Source organism: Enhydra lutris, unplaced genomic scaffold (assembly GCF_002288905.1).
Source record: "Enhydra lutris kenyoni isolate GAN:26980312 unplaced genomic scaffold, ASM228890v2 scaffoldscaffold15, whole genome shotgun sequence".
In the NCBI taxonomy this organism is placed as follows: Eukaryota; Metazoa; Chordata; class Mammalia; order Carnivora; family Mustelidae; genus Enhydra; species Enhydra lutris.
Genome location: NW_019154099.1, coordinates 6,407,346 through 6,433,087, shown reverse-complemented (window position 1 = coordinate 6,433,087; position 25,742 = coordinate 6,407,346). Strand labels below are relative to the sequence as shown.

The 25,742-nt window shown below is 39.1% G+C and overlaps 1 protein-coding gene across 1 annotated transcript in view; it reads left to right on the top strand.

The window, feature by feature from the left end:
* The window catches only part of LOC111147172 (general transcription factor IIF subunit 2), a 157,343-nt gene that overhangs the window by 84,786 nt on the left and 46,815 nt on the right, over positions 1-25,742 (top strand). Inside the window, exon 5 of the mRNA XM_022503064.1 lies at positions 3,352-3,433. Coding sequence (XP_022358772.1) covers positions 3,352-3,433 — 82 coding nt within the window. The remainder of the gene's footprint in view (positions 1-3,351; positions 3,434-25,742) is intronic.

Genomic DNA, 25,742 nt, shown 5'->3' with positions numbered 1-25,742 from the left:
ATTTGAATGGCTGCACTAGACTCTACTCCTTGAGGACAGGAGCCATGCTTTATGTCTTTGTTATTCCTGATGTGTTTCAAGTGTTCGTGCTCTTTTTTTTTTTTTTTTTAAAGATTTTATTTATTTATTTGACAGAGAGAGATCACAAGTAGACAGGCAGGCAGAGAGAGAGAGAGAGAGAGGGAAGCAGGCTGCCCGCCGAGCAGAGAGCCCGATGCGGGACTCGATCCCAGGACCCTGAGATCATGACCTGAGCTGAAGGCAGCGGCTTAACCCACTGAGCCACCCAGGCGCCCCTCGTGCTCTTTTAAACTAGCCTAACAAAGTGGTTTCAAGTGAGGGTTCCTGTATTAATGAATATGGTCTGTAATAAACAGCAGTGGTGTCCAAATGGGTGCTTTCAGATGCCTTTATATTTTTATTTTTTTTTAAAGATTTTATTTATTTATTTATTTGACAGAGATCACAAGTAGGCAGAGAGTCAGGTGGGGGGCGGGGGGAGAAGGAGGCTCAGGGCGCCTGATGCAGGGCTTGATCCCAGGACCCTGGGATCATGACCTGAGCCGAAGGCAGAGGCTTTAACCCACTGAGCCACCCAGGCGCCCCAAGATGCCTTTAAAATATAATGTATTTAATACCTTTCCCCCTAAGTCTTAAGCAATGTTTTGAAGAGGAAAAGAAGCATGGTTAGTGGAAAGAATATGGAAACATTTTCCTGTAAGGCTTTTAAAAATTGTGAAGGCTTTAAATCTTGCTTAGGAGGTTTTATCATAAGTAAATTGGCTTTTAAAATTTACTTAAAAGGAGAAGGGGGGCACCTGGGTTGCTCAGTGGGTTAAAGCCTCTGCTTTTGGTTCAGGTCATGATCTCAGGGTCCTGGGATTGAGCCCCGCATCAGGCTCTCTGCTCAGTGGGGAGCCTGCTCCCCCCACCCCTTCTCTGCCTGTCTCTCTGCCTACTTGTAATCTTTGTCAAATACATAACTAAAATCTTTAAAAAAAAAAAAAAGGAGAAAGGGAACAAGCTAACAGAGATGTGGGGTGATTTAAGAGCAACCAGTCAGTGGGAAAATCCATTGCAGATGATTAAGACTGCTCTTTCACTTGAGAAGCATTGGAAAGCTATTTTAGATTTGAAAAGGGGGTGTGATGGACAGGAAATTATGGTTTGGGGAATGTGAATTTTATTGCTTTGTGAGAGTGACCTTGATTGGAGAATAGTGATGAGAGTAATTTCCAAGTTGATATGGGCAGGTGCTTTGAAAACTTACTCTCTCAGGTATTATATGGAGAACATTGACAGCAGATCCTTTAACTAAAAATTAAATTCAGCCTATCTACCTGAAGTACATATTACTTTAAATAAGTGGGGAAACATTCACAGATGGTATTAACAGATAGCTCTTTTAGTATGCAGTGAAACACCTATATATATAAGTAACTTGTTTTCAGGGATGGTATAGTATTCTAAGTTTGTTTAGTTTTTTTAAAAGGATTGATTTGTGTTTTAATAGAGGAATTTCTCATGCATTTAACATATTTTATACGTAGAAATTCCCCAGATCTTGCTATTGTTATACCAGTAATTTTTCTAGATAGAACTTTCAGCTTCAGTGGAAATGCAAACTCAAATATAAGATTTGGGAAATTCACATTTTAAAGATTTTATTTATTTATTTGACAGACAGATACCACAAGTAGGCAGAGAGGCAGGCAGAGAGAGAGGGAAGAAGCAGGCTCCCTGCTGAGCAGAGAGCCCGACGTGGGGCTCGATCCCAGGACCCTGAGACCATGACCCGAGCTGAAGGCAGAGGCTTTAACCCACTGAGCCACCCAGGCGCCCGGAAATTCACATTTTAATATCAGTCTTACTAAACTGATTAACAAGGGGAAATTATTTTTAGACATTTAAATGTAATACAAAATAATTATGGTTTCGTTTCCTTCCTAACATTTTGGTATAAGGTAGGCATGCTTCTCATCATTGCTTTTTCCAGACATCTGATAGTGTGTACTTGAGATTAGTTGCATATGTTGCACTGAGGAATTCTTCAACTGTTGGATTGCCCATGCATTCACAGTTAGGGGCTACAGTAAGGAGTCTCCTGGAGTTTGGAGACAAAATAAAGAAAAGTCACCATAAGGAAGATTTTCTAATGTAAATCATGTGGGCGTGGTACAAGCTGCACTCTACATTTTGGTCCATTTATCTGCCCTCCTCCCCCACCCCAGGAAACTGTGTGCTTCTTGGAAAGAGTACTGTGTCTTACTCATCTTTGATTCCAAATGCTTAGATGGTGCCCTTTACATAGTAGGCATTTAGTTAATGTTGGGGAATGCACGAAGTCATTTGCCCTGAAGAGATGAATCATAAATGCATTGCTGATGAGCCAAAGGATTTCCTGAATCTCTTCTCAAAACCTGGATGAATTCTCATGAAATTAAGACTGAACCATAGCTTCCTAACCATAGTTGTACATTTCCAGACAGTAGGAGAGCTGGTGCCATCATGGCATAGTCTATGTGTACTATTAAGGTCTGTAAGGTGAATTTACCAGTGTTTGGTCCATAGTAGTCACATAGTAAGTGCTAACTGTTGTTTACCTTTTTGGTTTCTCTTGAATTTTGTGTCAGCGTCACCTTAAGAATTCTTACTATTGGTAGGAAAAATTGCCCCTCTGTTTGGACAAATATCCATAGCAGTTAAAGCTCTAACTTGGACATACCCAAGTTAATAAATCTGCTGGAAAATAGAAGTCAGAGCAACTGGCAGGCAGAAGTGGTACACAGTATAGCCTAGACAGTGTTTAGCCTAAACAACTAGCCTTGCCCAGTTTATAGTATTTTCTAGGCTAGCTATTCTAGTCACGGTGTATTCTAGAATTTTATTTGCGTGTGTGTGTGTGTGTGGTCACCCACACATACAGATATATATTACCTTTAATTTTAGTGGTTTAGACTAGCTGGGTTTTCAGAAGTTACTTCTCTGCCAAAGTTGTTGTAGTCTCCACTCCCTTCAAATTTTTTAAAATTTGATTTTATGCCCTAGTAAGTCACCCTCTTTAGAAAAAGTTAAATATATAAAAGTTGTATTGGCAAGGGACTGCAGCAGCCCAGTAAACAAACCTGACAAGCTCAGTTTTTTGCTCACCAAGAGTAAGGTTTTTCTCTATTCTGGCTAATGATGGTACTATAAACTTACAAGTATTCCTTTTGTTCTTTGATTTGTATTATTACATTTGATTCTAATCATTATTACTGTGGTTAGTATGTTAAGGTAAAATCTTAAAAATGGTCAGGGTTTTACCTCTGAATACATTTGTTAAATTTTTTTTTTTTCTTTCCATTCAAGACAAACTTTCATTGGAAGGAATAGTGGTACAAAGAGCTGAATGCCGACCTGCGGCCAGTGAAAACTACATGAGATTAAAAAGGTTGGTGTTCTTTAACTTTAAGATAATACCCGATATTTCCTTTTGGGGATTGAAATATGTATATTAGATTGCTTCTTTTTTTTTTTTTTTAAGATTTTATTTATTTTATTTGACAGAGAGAGATCACAAGTAGGCAGAGAGGCAGGCAGAGAGAGAGAGAGAGGAGGAAGCAGGCTCCCTGCTGAGCAGAGAGCCTGATGCGGGTCTCGATCCCAGGACCCTGGGATCATGACCTGAGCGGAAGGCAGAGGCTTTAATCCACTGAGCCACCCAGGTGTCCCTATTAGATTGCTTCTTAACTGCATGAAAACTGTGGCTATGTTGAAAGTGTTTTCTTCAAAGGCTGTTTTACTTTAAGACTACGTTAAGAACAAACTTATAGTTATAAAATAATTAAGTCCTGGGGTTATAATGTACAGCTTGGTGACTATAGTTAATATTACTGTTTTGCATATTTGAAAGTTGCTAAGAGAATAGATCTTAAAAATTCTCATCACAAGAAGTAAATATGGTGACATGATGTTAACTAGACTTATTATGGTGATCATTTTGCAATATATATATTTCAAATCATTATGTTGTATACCTAAAACTAATGTAATGGTATATGTCAATTATACTTCAATTAAAAAAAAAAAACCCAAGTAAGAATTTCTTTGGCAAGGGAATTTTCAGAACCTGGCTGTGTATTTGGGTTGTTTTAAGCTACTCTCTTAATATAACCTGGAGTCAAACTTTTTATACTTCTTTTTATACTAGTCAACATTATAGATCTTGATTCTCTAAACACATGTAATGTATTTGTACTATTTTATTTTTAAAGGCTATACTTTTTGCATAATGAAATTTCTAAAATACTATACAGTATAAAGCAAGTATAGTTGCTAGAATATCATCCTTTTCTCTTGATTTACAGAGAACTTTTTATAAACTTACTACTTTGTTAGAGATTTCACATATGATCCTCCCTCCCCCAGTGTTGTATATGGTTAACATTTTGTAATCAATATTTGAAGATGATGATTGCAAATTCTTGGTACTCCAATTTTTTGACTTTCAGAGAGCAATTTTTTAAAACCCTGAAGGCTTTTTTTGTTTTAAGTAAATTCTGCACCTCCTGTGGGGCTCGAACTCACAGCCCCAAGATTAAGAGTCATATGCCGTATTAACTGAGCCAGCAAGGCACCCCTTGTTTTCTACTTTATATTGAATGTATTTCAGCCTTGTGTACTTCAGAATTGTAAGTTTGTTCATTCAGCACTACCACGTGAAAGAGTAGTGAACAAAACAGGCAAAACTCTCGCCCTTGTGGAACTTACATTTTAGCAGATTATAGCTATCCAGAGCTCATAATGGGAGCACACTGTTTGGGTGCTAGCAGTAGCCTCTCTGGATAGCAGGGTTCTCACAGCTGGAAGTAGCTGCTTCAGGGGCGCCTGGCTGGTGCAGTTAGTTAAGCATCCAGTGCTTGGTTTCAGCTTAGGCGGCAATCGGGGTCTTGGGATCAAGCTCCACGTCAGGCTCACCACCCGACATGGAGTCTGCTTAAAGATTCTCTCTCCCTCACTCTCTGCCCTACTCCCCCGCCACACGTGTGCACGTGCTGTCTCTCGCTCTCTAAAATAAATATATAGATCTTAAAAAAAAAAAAAAAAAAAAAAGGAAGGTGGCTGCTTGAGCTGGATCCTCTATAATGCCACATCATCTTTTTAATTTCCCTCCTTTCTCAATTAGATTAGAGTGCGTCTCTCAGGAACAAAACAAAAGACTGTTTTCTTGTCCAATAATTCTTCTCATTTAAATGCCTCCCCAGGGCAAGGGAAAGGATGACAAAATGAAAATTTTTTTTTAACTGAAAATAACTTTGGAACACAGGCAGGAGGTGTTTCTGTCTTTGTGTTTAGCCTATGAAGTTGATCATACAGTGTGTGTTTTTGAAGACTTATCATCTTCAAATAACCACTGAAATTGCAAAGTACAAAATCTGGTTACTGAGCTGCTTGCCAAGATCTTTTTTGTGGTCCTAATTTTCTTTAAAGGTTTGTAAAGATTTCTGATGGTGAGATTAGGCAAGTTGCCTGTTGTGTTAATGAAATGGCTGCTTTTTTTCTTACCAAAAGATACAAAAATTGTTCAGCCTTTTGAGTGTGCTAAGAGACCAGCCATTATATATTTCAGTTACTTAAGTGACTTAAGGAAACAGGGTGATTCAGGAGATGATAATCATGTGAGTTTCATAAAATAGATGATACATGACATGTCTTGAAATATGCACTCATATAAAGACTTGGGGAAGACATTGGGGAACGCTGTGTGAGCCTGGAATGCGGGATTGTTTGAGGCAGAACAAACAGAATCTCCACCCTAAACCTCTGCTTTGAGCTCCAAACTTGGATATTCAAGAATCTGGTTGAATGTCCACTAGACATTTTAAATACATGAAAAACTGTTCTCCCAGGCTTTCCCCCAAAACCTGCTCTACCAGTGGTCTTTCTCATCTGAGTTAGTACAAACTCTGTTCTCCTGTTTTCTTAATCCAAAATTCTTGGTGACATTTTTGAATCCTCTTTCACACATACATCCATTGTGTCAGAAAAGTCTTACTGACTGTACCTTCAGATTATTACACATCTACAAGTCTGTTTCTCACCACCCACATGATCTATCATGAAGTCTCACCTAGATCACTGCAGTAGCCTCCTAGCAGCATTCCTTCTTCTGTCCCTGCCCACTCTGGTCTGCTGCCAGTGCAGGAGTCAGAGCAGTTCTTCCAGAATCTGTCAAGTCATGCCATTCCTCTGCTCACTGGTCACTCACAGTGCTTCCTTCATTACTCAGAGTAAAATTCAAGTCCTTCCAGTTCTCTGCAGGGATCGACGTGATCATGCTTCTACTTCTTCCCACTTCTCCCCATCCTTAGCTCCTCTCCCTTCATTCCCCCTTTACTTACTCTGAGCTCCTAGCAGTCCTGAGCACTCTAGACACTTCCTTATCAGGGCCTTTACACCAGATTTTCTTTTCTACCGGGAACATCCTTTCTGCAGAAAACTGCATAGCTCACTCCATGCCTCTTTCAAGTCTCTTCTGAGATTCTGCTTTTCCAATAAGGTCTACCCTGACCAACCTACTTCTTTCTATACTTTTATTTTCTTATAGACCATACCATTCATAATATACTATGTAATTTACTTGTATTTATTGCCAGCTTTGCCCTAGTGTAGTTTAAACTTCCATGGTTGGTTCTTTGGTGTGTATGTGTACGCATGGACACACGTGCACACAGTCATCTATTTTGTTCATTTATACACACACACAACCCCAGATGTTTAAAATAGTTCGTGACAGGGCACCTGGGTGGCTCAGTCGGTTAAGCATCTGCCTTTGGCTCAGGTCATGATTTCAGGGTCCTGGGATGAACCCTGCATCTGGCTCTCTGGCAGGGAGTCTCCTTCTTCCTCTCACTCTGCCCTTCCCATGCACCCCTTTTCCCCCACTCATGCTCACACTCGCTCTCTTGTGCGTGCTCTCTCCCCCTCTCAAATAAAATTAAAAAAAAAAAAAAATAGTTCATGACATGTAGTAGGTAGTCAGTAAGTATTTTTTTGAGTGAATAAGGGGCCGGAGATAAGGTTTAAAATATTGAAAATCTTTATATTCTTGCTAAATTATCTGTTAAACAGTCTTAATATGCTTTGGTAAGGAATTTGGACTCTGTGCTGTGGCTGTTAGGGAGGCACTGAAGAATTCGAAGCTGTATGGAGAGCAAAGAGATTTCTGTTTTGGATAGGTCATCCTGGCCATAATGTAAGACCAAAAGCAGGGAGGTAAGCTAGAGGCTGATGTAATAACCCACGTACAAAATGTCTAAGTGACTAAACAAAGTGGTTCTAATCAGAAGGGAAATGAAAGACAAAGTTTTGAGGATATTTGGAGGTAGAGTCGATAGGACTTAGGAACCCATCTCCTACTTAAGCGGTCATGGGACAGGGGATTTCTCTAGGACCAGACTGATGGTGGTGGCTCATGTGTTGTGGCTTGGATGCACTTATGTTACGAATCCTCAGACTGATGAAGGGAGAGGGACAGGAGAGACCATAGAGTTTCCATGTCCATGTTAATGTAAATCTTGGTTGACAGTTTACATTAAAACTTAAAAAAGCAGAAAGTACTTAACCTGCAAGAAGAATAATGATGGGTAGATTAATCAAAATAGGAAAGTAATATAAGCTGTAAGTTGTATCTCATGTGCAGCTTTGAACAACGAGGGGTTGGGGTGTCCACCCTTTGCACAGTTGAAACTCTGCATGTAACTTTCGACTTCCCAAAACCACTACTAGTAGCTACTATTGACTGGAAGCCTTACCAATAACATAGTCAGTTAACACATATTTTATATGTTATATGTATTATTACTGTATTCTTACAATAAAGTAAGCCAGAGGAGAAAAAAATGTTAAGAAAATCATAAGGAAGAAAAAATACATTTATGGTACTGCACTGTAAAAAAAGAAAATCCATATATAAGTGGACCTGTGCAGTTCAGACTTACACCATTCAAGAGTCAACCTGTATTTTGTTTATCGTTACTTAACATTTTCACGTGTGTCATGAGATCATTGAGGTAAGGCTCAATTATAAAAAATCACTAGTTAACTGTTCTTGCTCCAGAGAGTTTACAGTTGTTTGTTTTTTAAGATTTTATTTATTCATTTGAGAGAGAGAGAGAGAGAGCATGAAAGGGGAGAGGTCAGAGGGAGAAGCAGAAGCCCTGCTAAGCAGGGAGCCTGTGATGAGACTCGATCCCAGGACTCCAGGATCATGACCTGAGCTGAAGGCAGTCGCATAACCAACTCAGCCACCCAGACACCCTATAATCTGGGGTACGTGTGTGTATGTATGTGTGAGTGTGTGTTTTCCTTCAGATTCGGGAGTGTACAGTTTTTGAAACTGAAGGAAAACACACACACACACACACACACACACACACACACACACACACACAACCAGATTATCCAAAACGTCTGTTTACTGACCGTATAGTTGCAAGAATAGAAATATAGTGGTGCTTTTGATTAGTGGACAGGCAGATATCCCGATGGAGGTGACATCAAAGTAGAAGTCTTTGAGAACAGAATTGGCAGGTCAGTATTTAAGATATCTGGCACCTGGATATTTCACACATACACTCCAAAGTTTTCAGGGCCTCCTTCTGACTGCCTGGTCCCATTTAATGGTATTTGAGTTTTTGGATAATCTGGCTCTTGTCTCACTTTTTGGCTGTATTTTTAGCTGTTCTCCTTTTGACACACATCATCTAGTTGTGTCACACTACACATTGTTATCCTGGATGTGCTGGGCACTTCTAAGTATTATGCTGCGTCTTCTACCTAGAATACCTCATCTAACTTCTGCCAGGATCCTATAAGCTTTTCAAATCAACCCACGTGTTACTTACTGAGTGAAACTTTCTCGTATCTTCCGAAACTCTGCACTCCAGTTAGGATCTGCCACTTCTTTTCTACGTTCCCACATACTTACCTATTCAATTTAATGGTACATATAAATGTGTACGTTTTCTGTTGTTTAGGCGTGCATTGTTGCATCTTCTCCAAGACTATGAACTTTGTAAGAACAGGGACTGTGGGTTTTTCTTCATTTCTCACTCTCTCTTATTCCCTTCCTGTTTGTATTTGGAACACTTAGCATAGTGCATTACAAATAATAAATACCCAGAAGTGTTTGTGGGGTTGAAAAAAAAGGAATGGCAAAACTAGGTACAGAAATGTAGGAATCTGCAGCATTCAGCTTTTTAAATTTTTTTTTTTTAACTCAGAGCTGCACTTGAAACCTGGACTGATTGATTTTTCAATTCATATATACATGCATATGTGCACACACATGCTCATACATCCATACATCCTTATCTTCCTTTGGGAGGGGGAAAGTGATTATAAAACAAATATAGAAACATTTCATCAACGACAAAAAGTTTTTCAAAATATAAAGTTATAATTAAATAGTTTTCCATTTACAGAGGACTGGAGGAGAGAGCCTTTTTATCAAAGAAGACCTTTCCCTAAGTCAGTGAGTTTTTTTCTTTAACCATTGAGGTTTTACTATATAATATTTGCAGATAGTAGCTGAACTACACTGTTAGCAACATAAATGTATATATTTACAAAGTATATTTTATACTTATATAAAATAATCTTTAAGAATGATTAGTGCTACTTTAGTGGGAATTTAATTTTAGTAATAAGTACTTATAGCTGTCTGCTATTAAATTTTAGGTGATAAATTAGCCACATGTTATGAACATAGACCATATTAAACATAAGGAAGATTCTATTAGTTTGTAAGATTCTGTTATTCATTTAAAGGTGGAAATAAGTATTGCAGTAAATGCAAGAAATATATGAACTTATCAGTCAATAAAATTCAGGACAAGAAAGAAATTAATCCTATGCTGTAATTTTCCTTTGTACAATCCCATCACATTATAAAATCCTGCAAGCATCCGTTTAGCCACCAAGAAAAGCTAAAACACAAAAAGGAAAAAGTATTTCACAGCTTCTGTTACTTTTTTTTTTATCTGATATACATTTGAATTGATCTAAATAATATTAGGAAATTTATTTTGAGTTGGTGAATGTAAATATATTTAATATCAACTCACATTTGACATACTAATTAAAATTTATGGGGTGCCTGGGTCCCTCAGTCAGTTAAGCGTCTGACTCTTGATTTTGGCTCAAGTCATGCTCTCAGGGATCCTGGGGAACAAGCACTACGTGTTGGGCTCTGTAGAAAGTCTCTTAGAGATTCTATCCCTCTCCCTTTCCCCCTCCCCCTCCCTCTCTAAAAGTTGTTTTAAATTATTTAATTAGTGTTTTATTAAGAGTAACTTTAAGCATCTTGAGGCTTTTTTTGTGTGTCCAACATGGGGCTTGAACTCAGAACCCCAAGATCAAGAGTTACACCCTGCACCAACTGAGCCAGCCAGGTGCCCCCTTGAGGCTTTTTTAATAGTCAAATGACAAATTACACATTCACCAAGCTTTTAATTCATGTTGTACTCTTTAAAATATAAAGGGACATAAAGATAAGACAGTTACCCTAATGTGTGTTTTCTTATAGAAAAGTCATAGTAATGGGAGAATATGTGACTTTTAACTTCTACATGTTTATGTCACCAACTGATCTAAAAATACTTGTCTCAGAATTTTTATTTGTAATTTTTTCAGTGTTTGTGGGCTTTCATCAAAAACCTAAGAAAAACCTTTCTCTTTGGGAACAGAATATAGACTACAGAAGAGAAAAATCAGTCTTTTTTCTATGCAAAGACACCAGATAGTAGGAAGCAAGTTGTGATTCACTTCTTTCTTGGGGAGAGGTTACCAGGCTGTACCTGCCTAGATTCCTGATGTTTCATATTATGGTAAAAGATGTCTTAGCATGTGTTATTATAAGGGAAGTGGAAAAGGACCCCCTCACTCAGTAGATCTTTATGTAATTTGTGGGTGATGTGATTCATGTGGGTGAACTAGATTCAGGCCCAAAGAAGTTTCTGCAAATAAAATTTTTGTTCAATGCAATAACAGCACTGAAACATTTTCTTTTTTCCACATTTCAACTAGTATGTGGATATATTTAGTACTTGTAGTTTTGACTCTTTTCCATGTAAATTTTGTAAAGAATAATTATTTTGTAAATGATTTTTCTTACATAGTAGGATGAGTCTCTTATAGCTGTATCCCTTTATATTTAAAAAATAAATGCAGGATGAATTACAAATAAGGTAATAGTATAACTTATCGTTTAAAACGGATACTTTTGGGAAAGAAAGCAGCCACTAACCAGAGAAGATGACATCTTAAGACAGCAGTGCAAATCGTTCCAGATAAAATGGGGATGTCAGGTCAATATGAATAGCCTGGATACACTGAAATGCTAACTTTTTAAAATGGGAACTAAAAGATAAGAGTCAAATAATGAAAGTGCTGGTGCTTAGGAAATGTGTACAGTACCAGGAATTCTAGACTGGGTCGAACTGCTATGGCTGAGCATAAACTGTGTGCTTCCCAGTAGCCACACAATGTTGGGCATGCAATGGTGCTGTGTTAATGTTTTCATGTAAATTTTTATATGAAGTTTATTAAAATCAGTAATAAGCTAAAAATAAGTTTTATTAAAAACCATTTTTCTTTTAATCCTCAATAAAATTTGAGATCATAACAGCAACTCAGAATTCTATAAAGATAATTTCATGACCCAGGAAATATAATATTAGATTGTAGCTTTCTGGTAGTCTCATTTGAAATAGTTTTTGGTGAATGTTGAGGTTAATGATTAATATATTTTTATCAGTATCAGTTAAGGTACTTTCATTTCCTATTAGAAAAGCCAGTATGGAGGGGCTTGGGCCGCTCAGTCTTTAGGCGTCCATCTTGGGCGCGGGTCATGATCCCAGAGTCCTGGGATGGAGCCCCACATGGGGCTCCCTGCTCAGCAGGAAGCCTGTTTTTCCCTCTCCTATTCCCCCTCCTTGTGTTCCCTCTCTCGCTGCTTCTCTCTGTCAAATAAGTAAATAAAATCTTAAAAGAAAAGGAAAGAAAAAAGAAAGCCAGTGCAGACTTAAAAATCAGAGAAATTCATTTCTTAATTAAATGAAAATTTCATTTAAAAAATTAAAAATAGGGGTGCCTGGGTGGCTCAGTGGGCTAAGCCTCTGCCTTCGACTCAGGTCATGATCTCAGGGTCCTGAGATCGAGCCCCGCATCGGGCTCTCTGCTCAGCAGGGAGCCTGCTTCCCCCTCTCTCTCTGCCTGGCACTCTGCCTACTTGTGATCTCTCTCTCTCTGTCAAATAAATAAATAAAAGCTTAAAAAAAATAAAAATAAAAGGCTTAAAAATAGAAGAAATTCATTGACTCACATAAATAAAATCCAGTGGTATTGTGGGCTTTAGCCATGCTTTATCTAGACATTCTCAACATCATCAGTGCTGTAGCTCTGTTCCTAATGTTCTTCGGTCTTTCTCCAGCTTGACTGTCCTAAGGAACCCAGATGTATGATTTTTAAAATATGGAGCTGTATGTCTTTTTTAATCAAAAAAAATTTTTAAAGGCCAGGAAACAGGAAGTCCTTCTGAAGAGCTAACCCAAGAAGGCAGCTGGCCTTCTTTGCCCTAAGCATGCTGTTATTCTCACAGCCTTACCCCTGTACTGCTCCTTTTTAATTATCATCTTAAGTGAGGGATTATGTGAAAGGGGCTGATGTCATCATTAAAATACAGTTTTTAAGCACATTATAAATAGATAGCTGTAGTAAAAGTGCAAAAATACCAGTGCAGTAAAACTACCCAAAAAAGGTAGGCAAAGTGTTTTACCTAGAATTTTTTTTTTTTAAGATTGTATTTATTTATTTGACAGAGAGAGATCACAGTAGGCAGAGAGGCAGGCAGAGAGAGAGAGGAGGAAGCAGGCTCCCCGCTGAGCAGGACCCTGGGATCATGACCCGAGCCGAAGGCAGAGGCCTAACCCACTGAGCCACCCAGGCGCCCCTAGAATTTTTTTTTTAACAGACTAAAACATTTCCTCATAGGGAATGTTATTTGGAGGAGGAAGACTTCTTAGTCCTTGATAACAATCTTTTTAAAAAAAAGAAGGAGAAAATCTTTGGGAGATTGCCCTGTAAAAATGCCTCCATTTCCTCTGAAGAGCCATTAACAGCTGTTGTCCCCAGCATTGAGCTACACCTGAAGATTTAGTATTCTGATGAAAGAAGGATCTCCAAACGATTGTAAAAGCTATTGGGAATATATATAAAGAATTAAAGCATTGGCATAATTTTTACTTTATTATTTTTTATAAAGATTTTATTTGAGGGAGAGAGAGAGCATGAGTAGTGGGGAGAAGGAGAAACAGCTCCCCACCCTTGAGCAGGGAACCTGCTTCAGGGCTCAATCCCAGGACCCTGGGATCATGACCTGCGCCAAAGGCAGACATTCAGCCAACTTGAGACACCCAGGCACCTCCCCCCGCAACCATTGGCATAATTAAACAACAAAGTTTTCATCTGATTTCCTTCTTTCAAATTCTCTGGCATTTTCACTGGAAGAAAGAGGTGAGGAACTTTCTGAGTAGGTATTGCCTCACTGTAAGCATCTCTTGTCTTTGGAGTTCCATAGCCCCTCTGCCTGTTCTCTTGGGGTTCTGGCCCCTTCTTATTCTGCTGCCATTCCACCTCAAATGGGCATTGTTTTAAAACTGGCCACTTTGACACTTGCCAGATGTATCCTGTGCATTCTTCTCCCACTGTCTGCTGTGCTCTGTTCTTGGTTTTCTGCTTGCCAAACTCCTTATTATCCTTTAAGATTCCGTTCAAATGTGAAAATGTCACCAACCATTTTTTTCCACACAGGATAATCACCATCTCCACCAAGCTCCTGCTATACTTTTTTCTAATAAACCACTAATCGCATTTTGCTTTTTATTAACTTTATTTATCTCTACTAGATAGTGAGCTCCTTAAGGTCAGGAAATACATCTAATCTTTGTTCTAACAGCTTTATGTTCAGTAAATTCTCATAAGTGACCAAAAATAAAAATTTTAAAGTTATGGATTTATTGTTATACCATGATTAGTGAATCTCTTAAGAATTAATACTCTTTAAAAAAAAAAAAAGAATTAATACTCTTTTAAAAATGCATTTAGCTGTGTTTAAATTTAAATTCTAAGTCCTGAGAAGCAGTACTGGCATGTGGTAGTGTTTGTACAAAGCCTCACAGCTTTGCAGGATAAAAATACCTCAGTACACAATTTGTCTTTGTTCACTCACAGTTGAAAATCAACAGGGCTCACCTTAGGTAAAACTGTGAAGTAGGGAAAGTTTATCTTTATTATCCAGGCATCTCCTTTTATCATTCCTTTCCCCCTTAGTAATGTCTATCTTTAGGTACCGACTTTTTATCGTATTCTGATCTTTTCTAGTCTCTCAATTCTGAATACATTTTAAGAATGAATAGGCATCAAACTGGGTATTTGATTTTAAACCTTTTATTACCACATGTGAATAATAGCCATTAGATTACCTGTTCAAAGTATTTGAGTAGGCACTTTTTTTTTTATGGGAAAGGAAGAAAAGTCATTGAAATTACACCATGTATAGGTTGGCCCTAAACACAAAATCTGAGTAGTCCTTTTAGTTTGTGGTGGGACTTGTCACCAGGACAACCATCTCTGCTTCCTGGGCTGAGTGGGTAGATCTGGCCTGCCTGCATTTGTTGAAGATTTGTTCGGAGGATTTAAAACTTGCTGCTGAATGCGACCCACAGAAGTGGTCAAATTCCCTTAGGCAGGATTAGCACCATCACTAGTCCATGTAGTGTCTTTGTACAAACTTGTAAAAGATGATCCTTCCTTCAGTGTTTTTTATTTTTGTCTGTCAGGGAATCATGGCAATTTACATATTTCGTTGAACAAGACATTATTGCCATCTTACAGAAAATTGTCACAAGAATTATACAAATCTTTACCCTCTCTTTGAATGTGCTCCATCAGTGTGACCCTGTGGCGCACTACAAAATGGGCCAGCCTGGGAATGAACGGCACTCCCTTGTTTGCTGCAAGCCCAGATGTCCATTTTTCTTACGAGTTGGCTTGTCTAAGCCAATCTAAGTTGCTTGTCTGGTCCTTGTAGGCACTGAAATTTTCAACCCTTGGTCTGTGGTTTCATGAAGCACTTGAAGAATAAGGAAATATAGCACATGTTTCTTTGTTAGGGAATCAGGGTCCCACTTACCATTTAGTAATTGAATCAGCAGGAATAATGATAATCAAGTCTTTAACTCCTAGGAAGTACTAATTTAGACTTTGAGATGACTATGCTTTAAATATTCTTAACAGTTTGCTAAAGTACAAGAAGATCTTACTTATAAACATCATATAGATTGTCCTTGCTTGAGACTCTTAATGAAGCTGCCATGGGATATATTGTAAAGAAAAATTAAAAAAAAAAAATTTTTTTTAAGTTTTTATTTATTTGTTTGACAGAGATCATAAGCAGGCAGAGAGGCAGGCAGAGAGAGAGGAAGGGAAGCAGGCTCCCTGCTGAACAGAGAGCTCGATGCGGGGCTCGATCCTAGGACCCTGGGATCATGACCTGAGCCAAAGGCAGAGGCTTTAACCCACTGAGCCACGCAGGTGCCCAAGAAAACTTGAATTTTAAGAAAGAATTCTAGATATAAGTAGAGAAAGAGAAGACATTGTTTAAAAAAAATTTTTAAAGACTTCCTGGTTGGGGTGGTGGGGTTGGTGGTGGGGGACACATGCCTGCGTGGCTCAGTTGGTAAAGCACATCCAACTCTTGAGTTTTGGCTCAGGTCATGATCTCAGGGTCATGAGATCTAGCCCCACATTGGGCTCTGTGCTGGGCATGGAGCCTACTTGGGTTTCTCTCTCTCTCTCTCTCTCTCTCTCTCTCCCCCTCACTCTCTAACTAAATAAATAAAGTCACTCAGTCAGTCTGCCGAGGAGAACTGATTTTCAGGTAGGACAGCTCTGCCTGCATGGTGGGCTGCCCACTCTTAAATGCCTTCATGTTCTATTAGATGTTCAATTTAAATATTCTTTGCATTTTCACAAATAAAAAACTGAGTTAAGTGATTTGCCCAGGCTCACAGTTTGTGAATGGCAAAGCTGAAATTTGAGCCCAGATTCAGTTGATTCCAGTACATTAGATGACCGGGAACCTCTTCTAGCCTTAATATTTTCAAAAGCTTGCGTGGCTTTTCAGTAGGAAAGGGAAGGGAGTTTGTTCTCTTTCCCTCTCTCTTGTAGAGGAAGATCCTTATCCTATTGCCCTACAACTTAAACTACTATTGTTAGTACCATGGTTCTATTATATTATAAAATGAATAGGATAACATTTTCAGGATTTATAAAAGATATTTTATGGCTTCATTGTTTCATTTTAGAATTTTTGTCGAGTTTCAGCTCCTACAACTTAAAAATGAACTTTGATAGCATAATTTAATTTCAAAGCTCTGTATATCTGCAGGGGAGAGGAGAATCTTCAATGATTTTATGTATCTGTGGAGTTTGTTATTTTACTTTTGGGAAGTTTATGTAAATTCTATAATGCTTTGGGTAGTTTTGATGCACTAGTAGTTGTGCTGTTTTGAAGATGTACTTCTCTAGAATATGTCCTAGTATGAGAGTTGCTACATACTGTGTACTGATTTTTTTTTTTAGCCCTTTGAAGGCCTCGGAATGTCCAAAACCCTTTTCTCATAATGTGTTAGATATTTGAGGAAAACGGAAAGGATGGCATTAATAATGATGATAATGTTCAGGCCAAAACTTTTCAGACTGAAAAACAGTAGGCTTGTAGGGAAAATAGAGGAAGGTGTGGGCTTATATAAATAAGCTTATATAAAACAAAACGTGCCAGCAAATGGTATTTCCACTAAACGGCAGCTCCCTGAGGACAAGACTTTTTGTCTGCTTTTTTGGCTGGTGCATCTCTAATGACTGGAAGAGTACCTGGCACCCAGTAGGCGCACAGTAAATACTAGTTGAATGAGGAAGGAATGAAAGGTATACGACTTAGGTTTTATGCCTTTTGTCGGGCAGGCTGCCCAGGACTTTGATCACAATGAGTCATTTCTTTTTAAGCTGTTACATGCCAAGTTGATTTATCTACTTCTGTTACTTCCCCATATTTCATAGCTTCAAGGTGTTATTTATTACTCATTTGTTCAACAGATATATATTAAGCATTAAGATATATATTAAGCATCTAATGCATCTATTATACTAAGCAATGCAGCATTTAAAGGAAACCAGAGCTTATCTGTTTTGGGAAATGGATCATAGATGGGTATTGAATAATAATTTAGGGTAGCGTCTTGTTGTATACAATATGAGAAGTTGACACAGGCAGTAAATACCAAGATTCGGAAAATACGGATTTGATGAAGTCAGTGAAAAGAGTCATAGGCTTTGAATAGATAAAGAGCAGGAGGGAGAGATTCTAGGAGGAACATGTACATCAAAATCTGGGACAAAGCAATTGGAGTGTTTTAGGGAATGTAGTGGGTCTGCCTGGTAGGCTTAATACACGGAGGGCTGACTGTAGGGTGTTGTAGTGTTGTCGTGAACAGGTAGATGGTCCACTGGAGTGCCTGTCACTCGGAGGGAGGTTCTTAGGTATCCTTCAGGGTTCTGTCTTTAGCATATTCTCCTCCCTTGGTCAGTGTGACCCTCTTTAATTTTCGTCTGGCCTTTGTAGTCTTTGTAGCTTTTGCTTATCTCTTCAACTCTAGCCCTCCTATGTTGTCTTGCTAAGTGATCCCCCCCGCCTTTAAAAAATATATACACAACAACTCTGGAATTTGTATTTCCAGCTCAGACCTCTCTTTGGACCTTCACACCCATGTATTTGCCACAGTTCACTGGAAAACTCCCCTTGGATGTCTCATAGGCCACTTAGCTTCACATCCCTGAAATTGAATTCCTAGTTGTTACCCACCTTCCCACCCCAAATGTAGGTCTTTCTCCAGTCTTCCCCATTTCTACTCAGTTACTCAGGTTAATAAACGACCTGGGAGTTATCCATGATTCCTCTTCTCATGACAAGACACAGCCAGGCCATCTTCCAGTTCTGTCAGCGGTGCCAGCACTGCACACGCTGACCTTCTTTCTTATCGGTGCTGCTACTACACAAGTCTGAGCTGCCTTCTTCACTCACCTAAATTTAGGACCAACTACGTAATTTGTAGGGTCTGTTGCAAAACAAAATTCTACAGTCCCTTATTAAGTTAAGAATTTCAAAACAGTGACAGCATTGCATCAGATCAAGTCAAGACCCTTCTACGTGTGGGCCCAGGGCACGGTAGACTGCTCCTGCCCCTGCGACTGGCTCTGCTATCGCAGTAGCCTCCTAACCAGTGGCTCCCTGCTTCCCCCTGTGGGCCATTCTTCACACAGCATCACTAGCATAGACGAGATCATACCGCTTCCCTACTTAGCATGTACGATATCCTATATGTCTACCTTCCAAACTCTGTGTCCTTGGACCCTGAAGCTTCTTCATCCTCTTCTCCCACCGTACCCTGTTCTCATTCACTAGACAGAATGACCTCTTCTTGGTCCCTCAGAACAAAACCCATCTCCAGGCTCCTCTTTCAGTCTAAGAACAAGTCTTTCACTAGATCTTATCCTCCTTTCCATCAGGCAGTTCTCAGGTCGTATGTCACCTCCTCTGACAGGCCTCTCCTGACCACTCCTAGGTGAAAGAGTATAGCTACCTCCCCACCCCACCACCACAGCCTAGTTAGTTGCCATGCCATGACTCAGTTTTATTGTATTTTTAGCACTTATTACTGTATGGCACTATCTTTGTTAATCATTAATCATTACTGTTGACTGTATTCCTGTCACCTAGCATGGTGCCTGCCATTTGGTAATGATGAATAAATAATTGTTTCATGAATGAATGTTTTTCATAATCCTTTTAGCCTCTTACATTTTGGAGATTTATCTGAAGAGCAGCAGGTTTATTTTTCCTTTGTTAGATTCTAATAATCTTTTATCTGTTGAATTCTTATAAAATTGAATTACTTATGTTTAATTTACAAATATTCCAAGCTTAATTTTAAAATGCCAAATTATTTTCTCTTTAAAATGGCATAATTCTGAAATGACACATACTTACCTGTATTGTAGCTTGGACAACAAATTAAAGATGCTATTGCCCATTGAAGCTGATGTTGATACTGTAGAGTGAGCAGGGTTCCTCTCCCCACCCCCATCAGTATTTTATACCATAATATCGAAGGTTTCACAGCCCAAAGCTTCACAAATATGTGTAAACCCATTCATTCAGTAGCCACTGAGCACCCATTATGTACTACACACTCAGGAACAAAAGATGAGGAAGGCATTTTTCCTGCCCTTGAATTGCTCACTGTAGATAATTCTTTCTTTGATATGCAGCATTCTGTGTAGTTTCAAAAAGAAAAAATTACTCAGTCTGCTTCATGAACTATACGTGATCTTCTGGCTTTTAAAACATGAACGCCCAACCCAAAATAATTCAGTTGTTATAGGAGAAACACTGTCATACACATACAGTTTATGAGGCGAACATGAATATGAAATATTGTAAAATTAATTTACAAATCTGTTGTTTACCAGTACTGTCTGGTACACACAACAATTGTGGAGAGGGTGGGTGTGGTACGGCCAAATGCTATTGTTAACAGAATTTGCAGTACTTCCCACATAATTACATTGACTGCCATATGGCATTTTATTGCAGTTCATTTAAATTACAAGGAGTTTATACTTCTGTTTGTGCTCTTTAGTGCCTTTTAGCAGCACTGTTTTTTATACTACATACTTTAGATACCCCTTTGTCGTAAAAAAAATTATCTTTCAAGATAAACGTAATTTATAAAATAGAGTACCATGACTTTTCTCGAAATAGTCCCCATGTGGATTCTAAATGGTAACTAAATGATTGCGTATATGCTGTACAGTTCCCTGAATCTTGCTAATCATACCAACAAAACAGTAACTGAAATTATTTTTTTCAAGAACATATTGTTCTGAAAATTATCTCTTGTTGGTTAAGTACATTAGCGTCTTTTTCCTTCCTGGAACTCTAGAGGAATGAGTTGCTTCTAATGGTTATTTTCTAGATAGCTACTACTCAGTTCTTTTTAAAAGTTCGTAGCTTTAAATAATTTTTTTTTAAGATTTATTTATTGGGGGGGGGAGTGTGTGTGTAGTGGGGAGGGGTAAAAGGATGAGAGAGTCTCAAGCAGACTCTGTGCTGAGCATGGGGCCTGACGCAAGGCTCAGTCTCACAACCCTGAGATCATGACCTGCGCCAAAGTCAGGAGTCGGATGCTTAACTGACAGTGCCACCCAGGCACCCCACTTTAAACAATTTTTTATTAGCTTTAGAATGAAAGTCGTTCTGAAATATGTTACATATTATACCTACATCCATACCTCATATACAAAGTCTGTTGGGAACGTAATCTAGCCTTCTCTTTAACATCATTTTTCTTTTGAACACCTGTTTTGAGTTCTATAGTAGATGCCTTCAGATCCTGTCAAAAAGAGTAGGATCATTTACCCTTTCACCAGATGACCACAAAGTATTATGCTTTTTTGTGAGTTCATTTGCTTGTTTTCATATATTTTTCAACCCCTCTTAACAGTTCTCATTTTGTCATGTTCATGGTGTTACTAGCTGCTGCAGCCCCTCTCTTCATTCTGATTTAGTGTTTTTAATTTCCTGTGAGCTAGGAAACCAGTTTTATAATTCTGTTAAAATGAATAATGTGTGCAAAGAGTAGCCTGAGTAGACTCTGAGTGAAGGTCTAATGGGCTTGTCTATGAGTCAAGTGCCCAGAGCTGTCGTGCTTGGCCTTGTGACATCTGTTTTGGTTGCTGAGATGTTCTTTTTTGCTTCTTTCCTAGTTCTGGTTAGGGCAGATGTCACTACCTAATAAATAGAAAATAAGTAGAATATCTCATTTTGGGACCTTTTCTTTGGGTCAGTTGGTCCTTGTGAACATGATACACTTGAAGCATCTATCTGAAACTCAGATATTTAATTAAGTATTGATAATTAAATTCCCTGACATCTTTCCAAGTGCTTTGCTATGAAACTGAGTCATGCGACTAAATGAGCTCTTATTAAGCTGTTGATTGCCAAAGCTTGTTTCTCTGCTCTTTATTCAAGTTTCTGTCATGGATGAAGTTTAAAAATCAGTTGATTGTTAACAACGTAGCAAGATACTCTGCAGTCAGTCCCAATGTCCATTCATTAAACCTTCAACATACATTCTAGGATACCTTCTTTGTCAGGCATTGTGCTAGGCACTACACTTACAGTGAATAAGAAAGACAGGGTTTCTGTGATTATGGCTTTCAGTAGTACCCAGTCTTTCTTAAACTTTAACATATGTATGCAGATCACCTGAGAACTTCGTTTAAAAATGTTGGGCCAAGGCCCCAGAGTTTTTGACTCAGTAGGTATTAAGTTGGTACTAGAAATAAGTACTGTTCATGGGCACCCTGATGATTCTAAGGTAATGGCCGTCCGAGCACATTTTGAGAAATTCAGATCTCGCAGATGAGGAATTCTTAACAAGGAGTACAGTTTTCAAGTAACACGTGGACCCGAGCAATGTAATGCTGTATTTTAACCTGATTGCTAGTTCATCTGTAAACTGTCTCAAAAGTGTTTTTTAAATCATTGGCTTATGTTTCTACCTATTCCCTTTATGTTGAGTTGAAATGACTGGAAACTATGATTAAATCGAAGTGTGGTAATTTCTTATCTCTTAAATAACCCACCAACAAATTAATCTTTTCCATAAGAATAACACTGCCCTATGGCAGGCTGCCTCCCAGAGACCACAGATCTTTGACAGCAACAGCAAAGACAAAACATTTCCTCCCAACAGCTTCTTTCAAAATGAAATGTCCTTGAATGCATAAGAAATCCTTGTCAGTGGTTGTCTCCAGGGAGGAAGATCTAGGGGAGATCTGGGGGAGACTTGTTTTTAATCCCTATGCTTTTGCACGTTACACATTTTATACCATGTGACTGCATTACTTAATCCAAAATAAATTTGAGGAGGTATGTCATGGCTATTACCACAGGTCTAGAAGTATACTGTTGGTCGCTGTTTCACTGTAGTGGCCTCCTAAGTCTACCTTTCTTTTGGACACCTTCCCCATTCAGCATATCCTAGAGGGTGGAGCCCTTCCTCTGCTGAGCACTTTATTCCAATGACTCCTCCCTTCTTCAGAGGTTTATGATACAACCTTACCATAAGCTTCATTCTTACACATCCTAGAGTCTGTTTCTACTTCACTGGTCTAGTTTTATGTCTGAAAGGTGCTATTTTAATTATTGTGGCTTAATAGTGCATGTTAATGCCCAGCATATTATGAACTGCATTATTGTTCCTTTGAAAATTTTTCTTGGTTTGGGACGCCAGGGTGGCTTAGTTGGTTAAGCATCTGCCTTCATCTCAGGTCGTGATTCCTCTTGGGATCAAGTCGCCCATCAGGCTCCTTGCTGAGCAAGGAGCCTACTTCTCCCTCTGCCTGCAGCTCCCCCTGCTCGTGCACTCTCTCTCTTTCTCAGAAATAAATAAATAAAATCTTCAAAAAAATTTTTTTTCTTAATTCTTCTTACCCATTTGTTCTTTCATGTCAATTTCCAAGAATTTTTTTAAAAAATTTTAAACCCATTATTTGGGAAGAAACAGCTTCTTAGCATAGTTAATCTTCCTATTCCAAAACACAGTTGTCCTCTTCCATTTATTCAAGACTTCTTTTTATATATTTCAATAATAATTTGTAGTTTTCTTCATAGAAGGTTGAACATTTTTGGTAAGGGTTGCCCTGTGTATTTATATTTTTGTTGCTATGGTAAATGCTTTTTCTCAAAAAAAAAAAAAATTATATAGTTGGAAGGTAGGAAGACTACTCTTATATATTTGCACTGTTTCTAAGCTATCGTTTTCCTTTTTTTAAAAGTATGTAATTGTTTGCAGATGTATCCAGACATTCAAAAAGTACTTAATTAGGGGCGCCTCGGTGGCTCAGTGGGTTAAAGCCTCTGCCTTCTGCTCAGGTCATGATCCCAAGGTCCGGGATCGAGCCCCAAATCAGGCTCTCTGCTCAGCAGGGAGCCTGCTTTCCTTCCTCTCTCTGCCTGCCTCTCTGCCTACTTGTGATCTATCTGTCAAATAAATAAATAAAATATTTTTTTTTAAAAGTACTTAATTAGCATATGAAATTTAGAGTATTATATAAATGTACATATCCGTAGTTGTTATTCTATTAAAAATGTGAAATAAAACTTCTGTGTCCTTAAGTTCCTGAGCTTATTGATCAGAGATACACAATAACTTTAAAAAAAAAAATCCTCAGGGGCGCCTGGGTGGCTCAGTCATTAAGCGTCTGCTTTCGGCTCAGGTCATGATCACAGGGTCCTGGGATCGAGACCCGCATCGGGCTCCCTGCTCCGTGGGAAGCCTGCTTCTCCCTCTCCCACTCCCCCTGCTTATGTTTCCTCTCTCACTATGTCTCTCTCTGTCAAATAAATAAATAAAATCTTAAAAAAAAAAATACTCAGTTTGGGTTTATTAAAACTCTTCCATGGAAGAAACAAAGTTGAGCATTGAGGAACCTAGGTTGTAAGTCTGGGCAGTTTTTCTAAATACGCATATGCATATTTGAGAACGTATGCATATGTTGCACAGGCATATGCATATGTGAAAAATACCAAATTGTTGCAGAGGCATATGTGAAAACCACCAAATTGTACACAACAGAAATCAGCTCCCTTTATAACGGTTATCCCTCAGTTAAAACTGTTTTAAAGTATCACAAAACTTTTGCTTGAGTTAGGTTTCCTCTCTGATAGTCTTGCCCCTTTTTCTGCTTTCATTAAAGATTACTATTATAGGGGCGCCTGGGTGGCTCAGTGGTTTAAGCCTCTGCCTTCGGCCCAGGTCATGATCTCAGGGTCCTGGGATCGAGCCCCGCATCAGGCTCTCTGCTCGGCGGGGAGCCTGCTTCCTCCTCTCTCTCTGCCTACTTGTGATCCCCCCCCCCATCAAATAAATAAATAAAATCTTTTAAAAAAAAAGAAAATTGCTGTTATAGTTTTTGCTAGTGGGCTTTAAAAGGAGTGTAGATCCGTAGCTAACATAGTACCTGACAGGTAATAGGCACTCTGAATGTCTTCGATGGACTGTAATTGAGTAACATACTGATTGTTTTCCTTCTTGAACGTGACGCTTGTAGCACTGGCTTTGGGTGGCTGTGGGAGTACTGTAGTCCAGTGAGAGCCGCCAGAGAGAGAGGTGAGTGAAGGATGAGGGAAGTGGAGCAACCACGTAGGGAGTAAGGGGCTGCTTTGCTTGGAAGGTGATGGCCCAGAGAGGAGTTTGCCATGCACACTGGGAATGAAGGATAGAAAAGAAGGTGGCACATTCCAGGAATGGTCAGGAATCCTTAGAAGTTCAAGAGGCTCTTATGTTCCGTTATTTGTATTGCCCTCTCCACCAGCTTGTAGCTCTTTCATGTTGGTTTCTTTCACGGTACCTCGTTCTGGGCCTGGCTTGTATTAGGTCTCCAGAACCCTCTGGAATTCAGCATCATAGGCACGCTTACCGTATGCACATACCATTCTGCCCTTCCTCTCACTGGTACCTGGTATCATGTAGCTTTTCTTCATCCCTTGTTTATTGTTGTCCCTAAGACCAGTCTCTCCTTACCCTGGTTCATTCTCCTTTTTGTGGTCAGTTAATTTTCATTTTAAAGTGAGCCCTTTCCCATAGTTCCACAGTTTTGACAACTGACTCATAAAGCTTAGTTTGGCATAAGAGAGCTTCTGTAGCCTGACCTAACAATCTTTTTACCACATATTTTTCACCTCTTCTCCCTCCCACTCCCCCTCCCTTAGTACCCCCCTTCTGCCTTCCCTCCTTCTCCCTCCTCCCCACTTTCCTTCCTTCTCCACCCTCTCCATTCTTGTAATTTGCCACCTTCTTTTCTGCCCCTCATACTGTCCCACTTTGTACAAAAAACTCCTGGCTGGACCTTCACGTCCCCAGAAAAAGCCTTTCCTTACTCCTCCAGGCAATTGCCCTGTGGATCCCCATGTACTTGACTCTGGCTTTTACTGTACACTGTTATTTACCTCTCTGTATGTTTGTCTTCTCCGTTAATCAAGAGCAGGCACTCGTAGGATACTTGCCTCTGACAGTCAGTTGTGAGATGGTAGAGATGTGATACCACTTTGAAATAGAGGCTTTTGTTGAAGTTGGAAGGTGGCTGGTGAGAAGATAGTGTAAACATACATATTTAGCAGAAGTTGGAGATACCGTTTATGAATACAGTGTGAGGAAGAATGAAGGAGGGGTGAGAAAGAGATTTATGTGTTAACATCAGAATGTTGAAGGGGAGAAGGTGTCCGAGAGCTATTGGTGGAAAGGAACCTGGTCAGAAGGACAAACATGGTGACGTATGGAATGTTTGGAATTTTAGAAATACAACACCTAATGGGGTACTGTTCTGAACTGTACAGAGAAAGGTGTGTGGGATACAGGCCACCCGCCCTCCAAGCAAACAACTTTCAATTTGACAAGCAAGGTAAGACAGATACAGAAGAAATTGGAGTAAAAAGTTTAATAATGGCAATGTCTGTGTGATTGGGTCCTTGGGTATGGTAGGAGAGCTAATTCCAGTAAGAATTTGTATGTCTT